This window comes from Protomyctophum parallelum, assembly GCF_964188405.1.
Source record: "Protomyctophum parallelum genome assembly, chromosome: 18".
NCBI classification, from domain to species: domain Eukaryota; kingdom Metazoa; phylum Chordata; class Actinopteri; order Myctophiformes; family Myctophidae; genus Protomyctophum; species Protomyctophum parallelum.
In genome coordinates, this window is record NC_139716.1 from 29,825,948 (window position 1) to 29,840,504 (window position 14,557).

The 14,557-nt window shown below is 42.3% G+C and overlaps 1 protein-coding gene across 1 annotated transcript; it reads left to right on the forward strand.

Moving 5' to 3' along the window:
• Nucleotides 1-1,593: 1,593 nt before the first annotated feature.
• On the forward strand, nucleotides 1,594-10,777 carry LOC310876078 (E3 ubiquitin-protein ligase RNF19A-like; the record flags this gene model as incomplete). Its single annotated transcript, XM_083789525.1, has 4 exons — nucleotides 1,594-1,714; nucleotides 2,129-2,229; nucleotides 9,349-9,519; nucleotides 9,680-10,777. Exons 1-4 carry the CDS (start codon nucleotides 1,627-1,629, stop codon nucleotides 10,775-10,777), a joined length of 1,458 nt encoding a protein of 485 aa, XP_083645651.1. The 5' UTR covers nucleotides 1,594-1,626.
• Between the last annotated feature and the right edge of the window lie 3,780 nt (nucleotides 10,778-14,557).

The following is a 14,557-nucleotide window of genomic DNA, read 5'->3' on the forward strand; positions in this document are numbered from 1 at the left end:
TTGTCGCATTGTGATATTTGGCCATAACTCCCTCCTCTGAGGGAGCTACCTTTGGGGAAGGGGGTTGTTGTCCAGACAGGGCCGGGTCATGGGTTCATGTAGCATGCCAAAGTTTGTGCTATTGCCATTGAGAATGCATTGGGCGTTTAAGTTAAATAACTCAGAAACTACAAAACATTTCAAAGTAAAAAGTTCCAGCATGTGTCTCCACAGTAAGCTGAATTTTACAAAGTGTGAATGGAGTTTCTAGGTTAAAGTGATTTTTCTAAGTGCCACTATCTGCCTATAAATGTCTCAAATTTGAAAGCACTATATTTCTAAAACTATGAAACATTTCAAAGATTCCTTTTCAGGCACACATGTCCACCGTAGGATGAACCTAAATAGGTTTGAATGGGGTTTCTAGGTGTAAGTATGTAGGACTAGTAGTGGGTGAAACGTTACAATGGTAATATGTTGTAAAACAATGAGTAATGGTAATATTTAGTGGTTTTCACTTTTACTAAAATAATAATAATAATAATAATAATATATAATAATTCTTCTTAACCGTGCACTGCACTTGCACGACAGCAAACCTATTCATGGGGAACATTCACCAAAAGCAGCTGATCTACAAGCTCACAAGCTGTCATGATGTTGTGCAGCCTATATATTTTGGTTATTTGATTTTATATAGTGCTTAGTCCTTTAATGCAGACCGATACAAATAAGGCAACATAAACCCATAATAATTGAATAAATCTGGAAAACATCATTGGTTTGTGATCAGTTTGACTGCTTAATGAACAGTAAAGACATCAGGATTAGGTTAAACCGGCATTTAGCCTGGTCCGGAGCAGGCTAAGTCCAAAGCATTAGTTTCCATGGTAACTTATGTAGCATCACTTTCATGAAACCGAATCAAGCCTCAACATATCCAGGTTAACTGGTTAAGTTAATCTGGCAAGATCAACCAGCTTTCATGAAACCAGGATATGTGTTAAAGCCCGGCTTAATCTCTAATCCAAGTTTCGTGAAATAGGCCCCTGGTGGATTACTGCAGGTCTGTTATTTATGTATTTAATATTTGTATTAAGGTTTTGCAAAAACACTGAATGATTCTGCTGTTAATAGAACAATATCATATCAACTGAACTGTGACTTTTCAAGTCACCAATTTAAAGGGGGCCCCATCTGTTTGTTGTTTTTCAAAGCTGTGTGAAGTTTAATGATATTTATTCAGTTAACCTTTAATCCCTGTTTCCGACTCATTTAATTGGTTTTCACTTTTATTCTTATTGCTTATTGCCTCAATGCCTTCCTGCTTGGTCCTGCCTTACCGCTGCTTGCAGCGACTTATTTTCTAGTTATTATTATTATTATTATTATTATTATTATTATTATTATTATTATTATATATTTTTGTATTATTCATAATAATTGCCAACTTGAGTTTCTCTGCAAACTTTCACTTGAGTGAAAACGATATGACTTACGGGAAGGGCAGAGAATGAAGGTGAAAACCATTCTGCCAGCCGCACCCTGAAACAAGTTTACTAGCGGCTAGCCATATATATACAGACTTGCACTCACTTTACTGCGCATTCAGAAGGAACTTGGAAGGAGAGAATAGGCTAATCCAACATGTGGAGGACCAGTGTACAAGAGAAGATGTATGACCGCGGCCGTGACCCCTCTCTCAAATTTGTCAATGGAAAGGATGAATTAGATTGTAAGTAGCTATAAATTATAATGTAGTTAACAGTTAATTTAGTATTTCCCTCCCTCTCTTCAATTTGAAATGATCTTGTATACAGATGTATTTGATTGTATAGTAGGCCTAGTCGATCTCTAGAAAGAACATGTCACAGAGACGGTGACTGCTTAATTAAGTTATTTAGGACCTTCCATGAGTTAATTTCGTTTTATTAAACACATTTCTTGTAGCCCATGTTTTGTAATGGCATCATCATGCTATTATGCCCGTGGATATACAGAGTGAACTTAACAATGATAAAAAATAAATATGAGAAGAATACCTTTTATATAATCACCAACATGAATTATGTTTGTTATTTACAGCTAGGTAGAGTAGTGGGGCGAGATGGAAAGGGATAGATAATTAACGTTTCCTTTCACGTGTCAGTCATTCCAGAAAATTACAAGTCTCAAAGGGCAGCGATGTCCTGTGGCCATGCCGTCACGCCGATGTCTCTCACAGCTTGGTGTCATCATTTGTTATCTGAGGTACGTATTTGACATCTTCCAATGTCAGATTGCATTTGTTTTCCATAGGCTCATTGAAGAGAGTATTTCGTTATACTGACTTTACGGGACTATAGTATAGCCCGGGACTCACTCTGACCCATGGCGCGCGCACACTGACACTCTCTCTCTATCTCTAATCAAAACTTGTCGCCGGACATAATCTAGGGGGGATGTGATCATATAGCCTTCATCCATGGACCATGCCCACACTATTATAAACCTATAGACGCCTTAACAGACGATGTCATACTGATAAACAACAGCATGCGCGCATACCGGTGTTACAGTTTGACTAGTTCCTGGTTTGTCTGGTTCCCTGGGCTGGATTTGCGCGTGCATGAGCCGTCTTTCACAGCTGTCTCATGAAGGGGGCGGAGCTATCTTCTATCTTCTCGGAGCGGAGCTATCTTCTATCTTCTCATTAAATATCCATCCGATTGTTTGTGGAATCTCACTTGTATGAAACAGTGACAACATGCACTTATAAAACACAGTTAGAATGATGAAAATAAAAAATAAATGAAAATATCTGTGGGAAGTGGGATTCGAACAGTCTTTGGAGTGAACCAAAATAACCTTGGAAGCTGTGTGCAAGCCACTACACTATTAGTCCTGCAACAAACAGTCAAAAAGTGCTTTAGTTTTCGAGATACCCCTCCCGGAGTTAGGACCAAACACAACATAGTTTTTCCTCATCTCTAAGGCCTCCCATACATGAAATGGATTCTTGTATAAAAATATTTTACTGCAAAAGTGGTGAAATTGTTATTTAAAGTTATACACCTCAAACTAAAAATAAAGCCTGTCCGTCTGGTGGTTGAGGCACTTAAAGGCATGTAGATTCACAATGGAAGCTCTGAGAGGTTCAAAACTTGGCATACTTGAAGCCAGAACATACCTCTACATTCTAGAAAAGACTGAATGTCAATATCTGAATGTCAATATGAGATATAGTCATTTTAACACATACTTACAGTAGGCGGAATTGTACATCTATGTAGATGTCTTCTCTACTTTGTAGTGACTCTGGAATGGATTGTCATAGCAACACATATGATGGCTTGTAGGAAAGGTGAGGTTCTACTGAATCCAGCAATACCAATTGTGTAAATGTAGCTTGCATAATCGTGGAGTTATGGCACAAAACATATATGGTGTCCCAAACGGGGGGAAATAAAACTAATGAAATCTACAGTATCACATTAGTTTTATTTTTACTTCACTTATCAAGGGTGGGAAAACATAAACAAATCACTTGAGTAGAAGTCCCTAAAATGTATGAAATGTCTCAAACTTGAGAAATGAGAAATTGTGAACAAATAGATGCCGCTTCAATAGAGAAATATGCAAGCCTAGATTGGAACTACTAACTATTATTATGTTGCAGCACATGACCTGGATGTTCCCTCATCAAGCTCAAATCTCAATATTATCCTCATAAATATAAATAATCAAGTTATTCATTTCTGTTATTTGAGTTATTTGGTTACAGTCAATTTATACTACAGTATTTGGCTCCACCTATGTGCATCTTATGTGATCTTATAATGTGAAGTGTATCGGAAATCAGGGCCGATCATGACATTTTTAAATGATCAGATCAGGAGCACAAAAATGTGATTGGGACATCCCTAGTATCAATATGATAGCCATATCATGATATTAGACTGTATATTGTCCGTGATTTGGGATATTGTACTATTGTGATATTGGAGGAGTTGCATAAAAATATAATTTTCAGATGGGGAAAAATCAGTATCGGCAGATACTCAAAATTAAAATGATCTTACTAAATGTTGCTCAACAGAGAGATGATGATGTTCATAACACCGTGGCTCTATATACAGACAATATGCTGCAGTAATGAGCAAGTTGCAAATGTTGAGTGAGAGCATGCCTGCACCAGTCTCATCAAGAAGACTGAATAGGGTTGATACAACATTGTTTAACATACAAAGATATTTTTCATTTGTGTGCCAGTACAAGACCAGAACATCTTACAGCCATTATGGCTGGTACTGGTATGTGTACCAGAGACTTATGGTCCTTCATGCAGCATCAGAAAGGTTGATGAAGTTGTACATCATCTGCTCCTCTCGTACCCAGATCTCTTTGTGTATGATGACAAATATACAATAATACTGGTAATATGCCGAGGCGGCAGTGCCTCAGGGATAGAGTGGCCAATAGAGCGGCTGGATGGAGAACCGTGAGGTTCGCAAGACAAATTTCAGTGTGAACTAACAATATACCGTTAGTACTATATCATACCATATTCTCAGTTCGATCCAGGGCTCCCCCAGAGTTAGACTCTGAACCCCTAATTGATCCCGATGTGCAGGTCGGTGCCTTGTATGGTTTCCTCTGCCATCGGTGTGTGACTGAATGTGTGAATGTAATGCACAATCTATGTAAAGTGCTTTGGATAAAAGCTCTATATACTGTAAATGCACCAATTTCCATTTACGGTATATAAACTCCTTGACTGTTATGATGACATACTGAAGACACTGACTCTGAGGAAGAAGATGATATTGTCTAAATACAAACCCTGGAAACATACAGCATTATAATTTGTAGAACATGGAAAGTCTGATGTTGCATGCTCTAAAAGTGTGCCCATGGGAAATGGGCACAATGAGAGAAGATGCAAATATCCAAGAAAATCCAGAACTACTACATAGATGATAGACCTGCAGATATATCGATGAAGAAAACCATGGACCAGTGTCTTCAGTATGTCATAACTCTTATTGATTGAAAGTGATGACTTGTCATCACTTTCATTTATTTAAAGAAAGATGTTAACTATTTCAGTGAGATTAATAAAAGCTTTGACATAGATACTGGTCTGCTGTTCTAATTCTTTGTTTTATAGCTGCTATATTTCGTTTAGATATTTAGTGTTTTAGGTAGCATTTATGATATTTGTCATCATATGCAAAGAGATCTGGGTACGAGAGCAGCCGATGTACAACTTCATCAATCTTTCTGATGCTGCATGTGAAGGCCCTGTCTCTGGTACTCTGACCAGTGACCATGTGAAGGCCCTGTCTCTGGTACTCTGACCAGTGACCATGTGAAGGCCCTGTCTCTGGTACTCTGACCAGTGACCATGTGAAGGCCCTGTCTCTGGTACTCTGACAAGTGACCATGTGAAGGCCCTGTCTCTGGTACTCTGACCAGTGACCATGTGAAGGCCCTGTCTCTGGTACTCTGACCAGTGACCATGTGAAGCCCCTGTCTCTGGTACTCTGACCAGTGACCATGTGAAGGCCCTGTCTCTGGTACTCTGACCAGTAGTCCTGGTTTTGTCTATGAACTGATTGCAACAAGACCGCGAGGACTTTTTTGTGCTATCCCTTTTGGACTAATTGTATGACTGTACTCTGTTGCTGTTTTTACATTTATGTTTAATAAACTATTAAATCCATCAATCAATCAATCAATTGTGCTGGCCTTCCCACAAATGAAACAATATATTTGTATGTTAAACAGTGTTGTATCCTATTCAACAATGTTGTACCCTGTTCAGTCTTCTTGACGAGACGGCATGCTCTCACTCTGGTCTTACTGGAGTAGTTTTCTCAACATGATACAGTATATGATGAGGAGAGGAGAGTATATTGAATTTGGGTTTGCCAGGGTTTTATGAACATCATCTCTCTGTTGAACAACAGTTAGTGTTGAAGGTCTTCTGCCGTGGTCTTTATACATTATGGGTCTTGTTTCGTGCCTTTTTCCAACTGTTTGGCAAAGATGATACAAAGATTTGGATCCAATATTCCATTTTGGTAAAAGTTTAAAGACACACTTCAGAATTTGTACAGTATCTATGTTGTGCATTGCGCGCACTATTTTTAGGCTATAGTATGTGCAGTAACCATATTACAAGTGATACTAATTAAGTCTATTTTCCATTCTGGTGAAACAGTGTCAGGGCAGGGTTCTGCTATTGTCAGTGTAGACTACGGGACAGGCAGTAGGCTCTGTTACACTAAAGAGAACTAAATGCTAGGTCACTCTCCACTCAAGTCAGCTAAATAGCTACTTGATTTAACAAGGTTCATCTCATCTTTTCACATTCCAAAATATGTGAAATGATTTTACCTGTCATTTTATGAAGAAAGCCACATACTGTAGGCAATAAGATGCAGGTGGAGCCAAATACTGTAGTGTAGTATAACTTGACTGTAACCAAATAACTCAAATAACAGAAATGAATAACTTGATTATTTATATTTATGAGGATAATATTGAGATTTGAGCTTGATGAGGGAACATCCAGGTCATGTGCTGCAACATAATAATAGTTAGTAGTTCCAATCTAGGCTTGCATATTTCTCTATTGAAGCGGCATCTATTTGTTCACAATTTCTCATTTCTCAAGTTTGAGACATTTCATACATTTTAGGGACTTCTACTCAAGTGATTTGTTTATGTTTTCCCACCCTTGATAAGTGAAGTAAAAATAAAACTAATGTGATACTGTAGATTTCATTAGTTTTATTTCCCCCCGTTTGGGACACCATATATGCTTTGTGCCATAACTCCACGATTATGCAAGCTACATTTACACAATTGGTATTGCTGGATTCAGTAGAACCTCACCTTTCCTACAAGCCATCATATGTGTTGCTATGACAATCCATTCCAGAGTCACTACAAAGTAGAGAAGACATCTACATAGATGTACAATTCCGCCTACTGTAAGTATGTGTTAAAATGACTATATCTCATATTGACATTCAGATATTGACATTCAGTCTTTTCTAGAATGTAGAGGTATGTTCTGGCTTCAAGTCTGCCAAGTTTTGAACCTCTCAGAGCTTCCATTGTGAATCTACATGCCTTTAAGTGCCTCAACCACCAGACGGACAGGCTTTATTTTTAGTTTGAGGTGTATAACTTTAAATAACAATTTCACCACTTTTGCAGTAAAATATTTTTATACAAGAATCCATTTCATGTATGGGAGGCCTTAGAGATGAGGAAAAACTATGTTGTGTTTGGTCCTAACTCCGGGAGGGGTATGCCGACTTCTGGGGGCCATTGTCGCAGTACTATATGATGCGCTGACAACTGTTGTAGGAAACGATCTATTTGTGTCTGTCCAGGCGTGAACGTGGTAACAGTATAGTCACAGCATGCCATTTCATCTTGTGACTCTGGTTTTTTAACAAATATAAGCACTCCGTTGAACTGATCAATGAATAGCTGTAGAAACAAGTCAATGATGTTGCTATAGTCACATCATGAAACACAAAGGGCCGATTCATAGTCCTATTTTAGAGCCGAATAAAAGTCTGTTTAATAGGCTCTGTTAAGCCTACAATGTGACGTCATTTGAGGTTCGGGGGGCGGGCCCCGTCCTAAAGTCGGCTCTTCGGTGCTACTGAAAATTTCTGACGAGGCGAAATCATTTTCGGCAATACAGCGCTGAAACAGCGGTAAAATAGGAGTATGAATCGGCCCTTTGTGTTTCATGATGTGACTATAGCAACATCATTGACTTGTTTCTACAGCTATTCATTGATCAGTTCAACAGAGTGCTTATATTTGTTAAAAAACCAGAGTCACAAGATGAAATGGCATGCTGTGACTGTCTATACTGTTACCACGTTCACGCCTGGACAGACACACATAGGATCAAATAGATCGTTTCCTACAACAGTTGTCAGCGCATCATAGTGTAGTGGCTTGCGCACAGCTTCCAAGGTTATTTTGGTTCACTCCAAAGACTGTTCGAATCCCACTTCCCACAGATATTTTCATTTATTTTTTATTTTCATCATTCTAACTGTGTTTTATAAGTGCATGTTGTCACTGTTTCATACAAGTGAGATTCCACAAACAATCGGATGGATATTTAATGAGAAGATAGAAGATAGCTCCGAGAAGATAGAAGATAGCTCCTCCCCCTTCATGAGACAGCTGTGAAAGACGGCTCATGCACGCACAAAGCCAGCCCAGGGAACCAGACAAACCAGGAACTAGTCAAACTGTAACACCGGCAGCAGAAGAACCCTGCCTCTCATAAAATGCAATGGAAAAGTTGTAAATGCACTCACGTGTAAAAAGAATGTCCCATCAAAGCAGTGGTCCATTTAAATACAAATTCCCTTTCTGTGCTTATTTTTCTCTCCACATCATGTTTACAGTGCTCTGGCTGCGGCTCTACTGTGATTAGGAATGTTTTATCTAATCTCAGTGTACGTTGTAGCATGGACACTGGGCTCACGTCCTTCCTGGAATACAATTCCCATAATGTGCACTGCTCTTCCTTGTGGATAGGGGGAGGGCTGTCTTACTGAGACATGTAGTAAAAGTAAAAGTATCCTTTTAAACAAATAATTGGTCTATATGCTATTGTATTGGCTCCGGCTGCAATTGTAGCCTATATGAAATATCAACGGCAAGATACATTCTGACTGAGTAGCCTACATCACGTGTTATGCAAACAATAGGCCTACATGGAAAGTAATAATTGATAGCACAATGCACTGGTTGTGTGCTCAGTAGGCCTACAAACACAAACTGATCTCCCGGACCCAACGTGTCCGTTGAGTTTATAACTTATATGATTTATTCTATTTTCCAATAGACCAATTATTTGTTTACAAACATTGGGTGACTGTTTCATGTAATAAATTCCCAACAGATCTGATATACAAGCTCACATCGACTGGAGGTGTGGTTTTGAGGACAACTGATTTGAATTGCTATTATTGTTTAAACACAACAGAAACCAAATAAAGATATATTTCAAGGGCAAGAGATCACAATAAAAAAATCATTCCTATCCAATCCTAATCATTCTTCCTCCACACTGGGAGAAAAACAGCATCGGAAAAAAGTTTGATGGTGCATTTTTTTACACGAGTGCAGTTAGAACTTTTCCATTGCATCTTATGAGAGGCAGGGTTCTTAATTATGCCGGTATGCGCGCATATACGTAGATTAATAATATATAGGCTATACAAATGTCTGTCACCTTTTATTTATTTTTCAACTTGCCCCTCTCCCCATCTCCTGTCAATCTAGTGTACACTATCAATGAAGCCAAAGATTAATTTCCTATCCTTTCCATAATTAAAGGGTAACTGCAAATTCACCTGTCCTGTAGAAAGGCAGGATAAGAAAAAGTGTGGTGCCGAGTGGCCGTACACAGAGGTTCGGCGGATGGCCCTTCTTACCCCTGAAGAAAAGAAGGAATTTGAAGAGAAATTGGCACGCCTTGCTGCGAGCGACTACTATGAGTACAAAGAAGTGAGTGCCAGAAAATGAAATCACTTTTAACATGAGCTTGCAAGCAAGCAAACAGTTCAGTTATGTTTCCTGTCTCCTCTTTTCCAAGCACTCAGCAGTGGTCCATTTAAATACAAATTCCCTTTCTGTGCTTATTTTTCTCTCCACATCATGTTTACAGTGCCCTGGCTGCGGCTCTACTGTGATTAGGAATGTCTTATCTAATCTCAGTGTACGTTGTACCATGTGTACAGCTGACAGAAAAAGAGGCTTTGATTTCTGCTGGCAGTGCTTGAAGGAATGGAAAGGCCCAATGCCGAGATCGGACCGCTGTGACAATGACGGCTGCGTCGACCAAAATGTGGAGATACTGAGGACCTGCCCTGACATCAACTTTGCTAAGGTCAGGGGTGTCACAGGTTGCCCCTCCTTGCGGGCCTGTCCTACATGTGGCATCAGTGTGCTGCATGACACAACAGCTTGCAAGAACATCTTCTGCACCCGCTGTAAGGTGGAGTTCTGTTTTGTGTGTCTGAAACTCACCACTGATTGCAGCAAGAAAGATACTAGTTATTACTCTGCCTGCACCAGTGGTGTCGCACCAAGACAGACCTCTATACCTGTGTGGAAGGCAGGGACCACCGTGGGTCCTGTGTCCCTACCAGCCAGCGATCGCCGACTCCAGTCGGCGAAACCAAGTGTCCCAGGCAGGGACCACCGTGGGTCCTGTGTCCCTACCAGCCAGCGATCGCCGACTCCAGTCGGCGAAACCAAGTGTCCCAGGCAGGGACCAGGGGCTGCACCCTGGGGACCTCTGCCCGGGGGAGGGCGCCCAAACCCGGCCATGCACTACCAGACAACTACGGGGACCAGGGGCTGCACCCTGGGTACCTCTGCCCGGGGGAGGGCGCCCACACCCGGCCATGCACTACTAGCCACACTACTAGCCAACTCCGGGGACCAGGGGCTACACCCTGGGGACCTCTGCCCGGGGGAGCGCACCCACACCCGGCCATGCACTACCAGCCAACTCCAGGGACCAGGGGCTACACCCTGCGGACCTCTGCCCGGGGGAGCGCACCCACACCCGGCCATGCACTACCAGCCAACTCCGGGGACCAGGGGCTACACCCTGGGGACCTCTGCCCGGGGGAGGGCGCCCACACCCGGCCATGCACTACTAGCCACACTACTAGCCAACTCCGGGGACCACTTCCACCGGGACCTGCGCACCGTGGGTCCCCGAGTGCCCACCCTTAAGCACCCCTCCATACTCTAACGATTTAACGACTGGCCAAGGGGAACCAGGCGCTCCGCCCGTCCCCGAGTGCACACCCTTAAGCACCCCTCCTGGGCCTTAAGGTGTGGCATCCCGCGGCCAAAAGAACCGCCCGCCCCTGGGACTCTTCCATACTCTAACGATTTAACGACTGGACCCAGGAGCCTGTTCTCCACGGGTCCCATTCACTCCCCTGGTATGGCGGCGCTCGGTGGCCACCGGGGGGTACTGACACGGTTCTACCGCCCGCGCCCTGGGTTAGCTCTGGCCCAGGCACAGACACTCGAGGCTGGGGCATCACCAGGGTCCTTCACCGTGGGTCCTCTGCACCAGCCAGCAATACTCTCTCGTGTGAAGCGCCGCGCGCGCGCATCCACCCTCACCTCGCGTGGTGTCACCCCGCCACGCCCCTGGTGGTCAGGGTGACACTGAGTTGTAAAATCATCAATGTTAATTTAACTGAAAGACAACAAAAGAGTCATTTATATGCTTTGGTGTCCATTGATTGTTTCTGGGGAAATAAATGAATCATGAATGGTCATTAATGGTCATTTGTCAACTCATGTGTCATGTGTCTAATTTGTTTTTAATCTAATAGACTAAATTGTCAAGGAAATGTTTTTCTTTATTTTATTTCCTGCAGATAGTAGGCTAGAAACAATAAACTCTGAGGCACCGTAGATGCAACTAAAGATGGACATGGGATTAGCTAACATTGTATGTCTAAATTTAAACTGTTATTTTCTTTGTCGCAAGGTGTTTAATGGTCATGCACAAGTACAACATTTTTATAAAAACCCACAAATACACTTTGCAGTCTCAGTAATATACATACGTTAAGTTTACCAGAGTTTTATGGATCTGCTGACATGACATGAACTCTGACCCTGGAGGAGTGACACTTCCTGTGCATTGCCATATCAGTGTTCTTACCTTCTCCATGCTTGTCTGGTTTGGTCACACAACCTCTCAAGACAAATCAAAGCTGGAAAGAGTAGTACATCGCGCATCAAAAAACATTGGATGTAGCCTCCCTACACTTTCCTCACTCTATTCCACCAGAATAATTAGGAAGGCAAATAAAATCATTGCAGACAACTCCCATCCTGCACATCACCTCTTCAATCTCCTCCCATCAGGCAGGAGGTATAGAAGTATCAAGAGCTCAACATCTCGCTTCAGAGATAGCACTTAACCTGTAGCCATTAGACATCTGAACTCGTAGAAATATGCATATAGCACTTTAAAAAACGGAATGTAATGTCCTATGCTGCTGGTTTTTGTATTGTATTGTCCTTCTTGTTTGTGTATCTATGGTTGTCTGTATATGTTGAGTATGAACCAAGACCAATTCCTATCAACTTGTTGACATGGCAAATAAATTATTGAATTGAATTGAACAGCCAACAGGCAGACAGAAGCCATGATGCCCAGGACTGTTGCTATGGTGACTTCCGTTGGGTGGTATAAGTTCAGTAGGGGGTACCCCCTGATAACCTAATTTAACTATTATGATGAGAATGTTTTTTTATTGAGGGGCGCTAGCCCCTACTATATAAATATTTTGTCCCCACACGTCTCAATATTTGCCATTGACAATGAAAGGAGAAATTAGGTCAAATGTCCGCCAAAAATGACGTAAATTTAACCCACCAACCACATAAATTGGTAATATATATAATAATATAGGGTAATTTTTGTGAAGATAAATCAATTCTCAAAGAATGTGATGCAGATTCGGAGGTACAATTACATAATACAAATTTACAGAAATAATCCAAATGGTTCCGAATAGCCTTCTGAAGCATTGTTCATGGTTTTTAAGATGGGAGTCACATTGTTGTTGTTGGTTCTTTGGATGGGAACACTGTTCATTTGTGGGAATAGTGGAAAAAGGCAATAAATGACAATAGGGACTGGAATATTTATTTATTTAACAGCCTACAGAAAATTCCACTATAAACCATAACCAAAGATTCAGATAAATAATTGATTGAAGCCCATAAGGGTTATGGCATGGTGGATTCTTGTAAATGGCAGGAGAGAGAGTGAAAGTGAAATGTTGAAACATGATTGTGAGAGGGAGATGACTGATTTAAACTGTTGTGCCTTGATCAAGTCCATGCACAACAGGTGCGCAGCCACACCCAGCTCTGAGTCCAGTTCTAGTTTGACTCAGGCCAGGTGTGACTGCTTAAAAATCAGTCATCCTCCTTCTCACAATGATAACAAACAACCAGTTCTGATTGGATGAACTGTCCAGTAGGAAGTGTCATGCAAGTAGGCTAGTGGTGCTGTGGAAATCTAGCTTCGAGTTCACTGGGTGCCTTGGGCAATATGCATTGCAAAGGCAGAATAAGGCTGGCTACGCAAAGCTAGTGGAGATCAGTGGAGATGAATATGGTGTCAGAAAGATATTATAAATGATGATAGAGTCATGACATGAACAACAGGACACGGACCGGGGACAAACATAGTCGCAAACAGGGGCTAGGCCAGAGTAAAAATGAGTAGGGGCATGGACCTATCTAGGACAAACATGACATGACATGGAGAAACCTTGAAATTGTTGGTGGGCATTTGGGCAAGATCAAATTTATCCATCACGCCCAGTAGGGGGTGTGCAGTGGTGAGCGTACTTCATGGCATGCGCACAGGTAGGCCATGTATGGCCTACTTGTGTGCAAAGCGCAAGTTGGCAGTTTTACAGAGTGCATTTCTAGTTATTATTGCGACCCCCAGGTTGCAGATTAGGTATGAAAACCGGCAAAACCTGGCTCCGTCAGTCACCATATATTGCCGTCAGTCCATCACGCCTCGTCGTGACACGCTACACGGCCGTCTCCATATATGAAGATCACGACACTGACCTCATCAAACCCTGGATAGCCATACATGGAGAAGACTGGATCATCACCTAGATCTACATGGAGCCGGCCAGCAGCTCTACATCTGACCTCAGGCTCAAACCTCAAACCCTTGATCCCACCCCACCCGTCCTTCCTCTTCCATGTTCGACTGATACCTGTCCATTCAAACTCTAGACGTCCCGCCCCAAGGTTATTAGTTCAGCCACGCCCAGCAGCCGGGGAAAACTAGAGGTCTCAAGAGGCCCGAACATTAAGGCCCGACCGGCCCTACCTGGGCCCTCATCAAACCCTGTACACTCAAGACACTGCCCCCGTTGCCACCCTTTGATCTCCATATATGGAGCTGACCTGACATTCCATATGTTGATCTGACCTCATCAAACCCTGTACACTCGCGAGGTCGCTTCTCACCCTAAGGGCGTCTTACTGCTATTATTACTTGCGCAAGCAGAGCGCACAAGTACTAGTTTCACCCAGGACGCGTATGCACCGTCCCAGCACTTTTGATGCGTATGCACCATCCCAGCAAATGACGTAATGACTACTTGTGCCTGATACGGCAGTGGTGCCAGATGACATATACATAGTTAAGCCTCTCCAATTAATCAAAAATACCGCAGCTCGCTTGGTCTTCAACCAGCCAAAATTCTCCCCCCTGCTCCGCTCCCTCCATTGGCTCCCGATCGCGCGCCCTCACAGAACTGATGCTGCCATCCTGTAGGCCAGGCCCATGGGTATTATGGGTAATGTAGTGCATCTTGTAGACCAGGCCCATTGCAAGTCGCTGTACTCTGTCCTCTAACTTAGCCGGTGGTTCCTAAAGTGGGGTCCGGGAACCCCTAGGGCTCCATGAGGGAGTTCCAGGGGGTCCCCACCTACAGTAAATGATAATTAGGAACCAAATGGACTA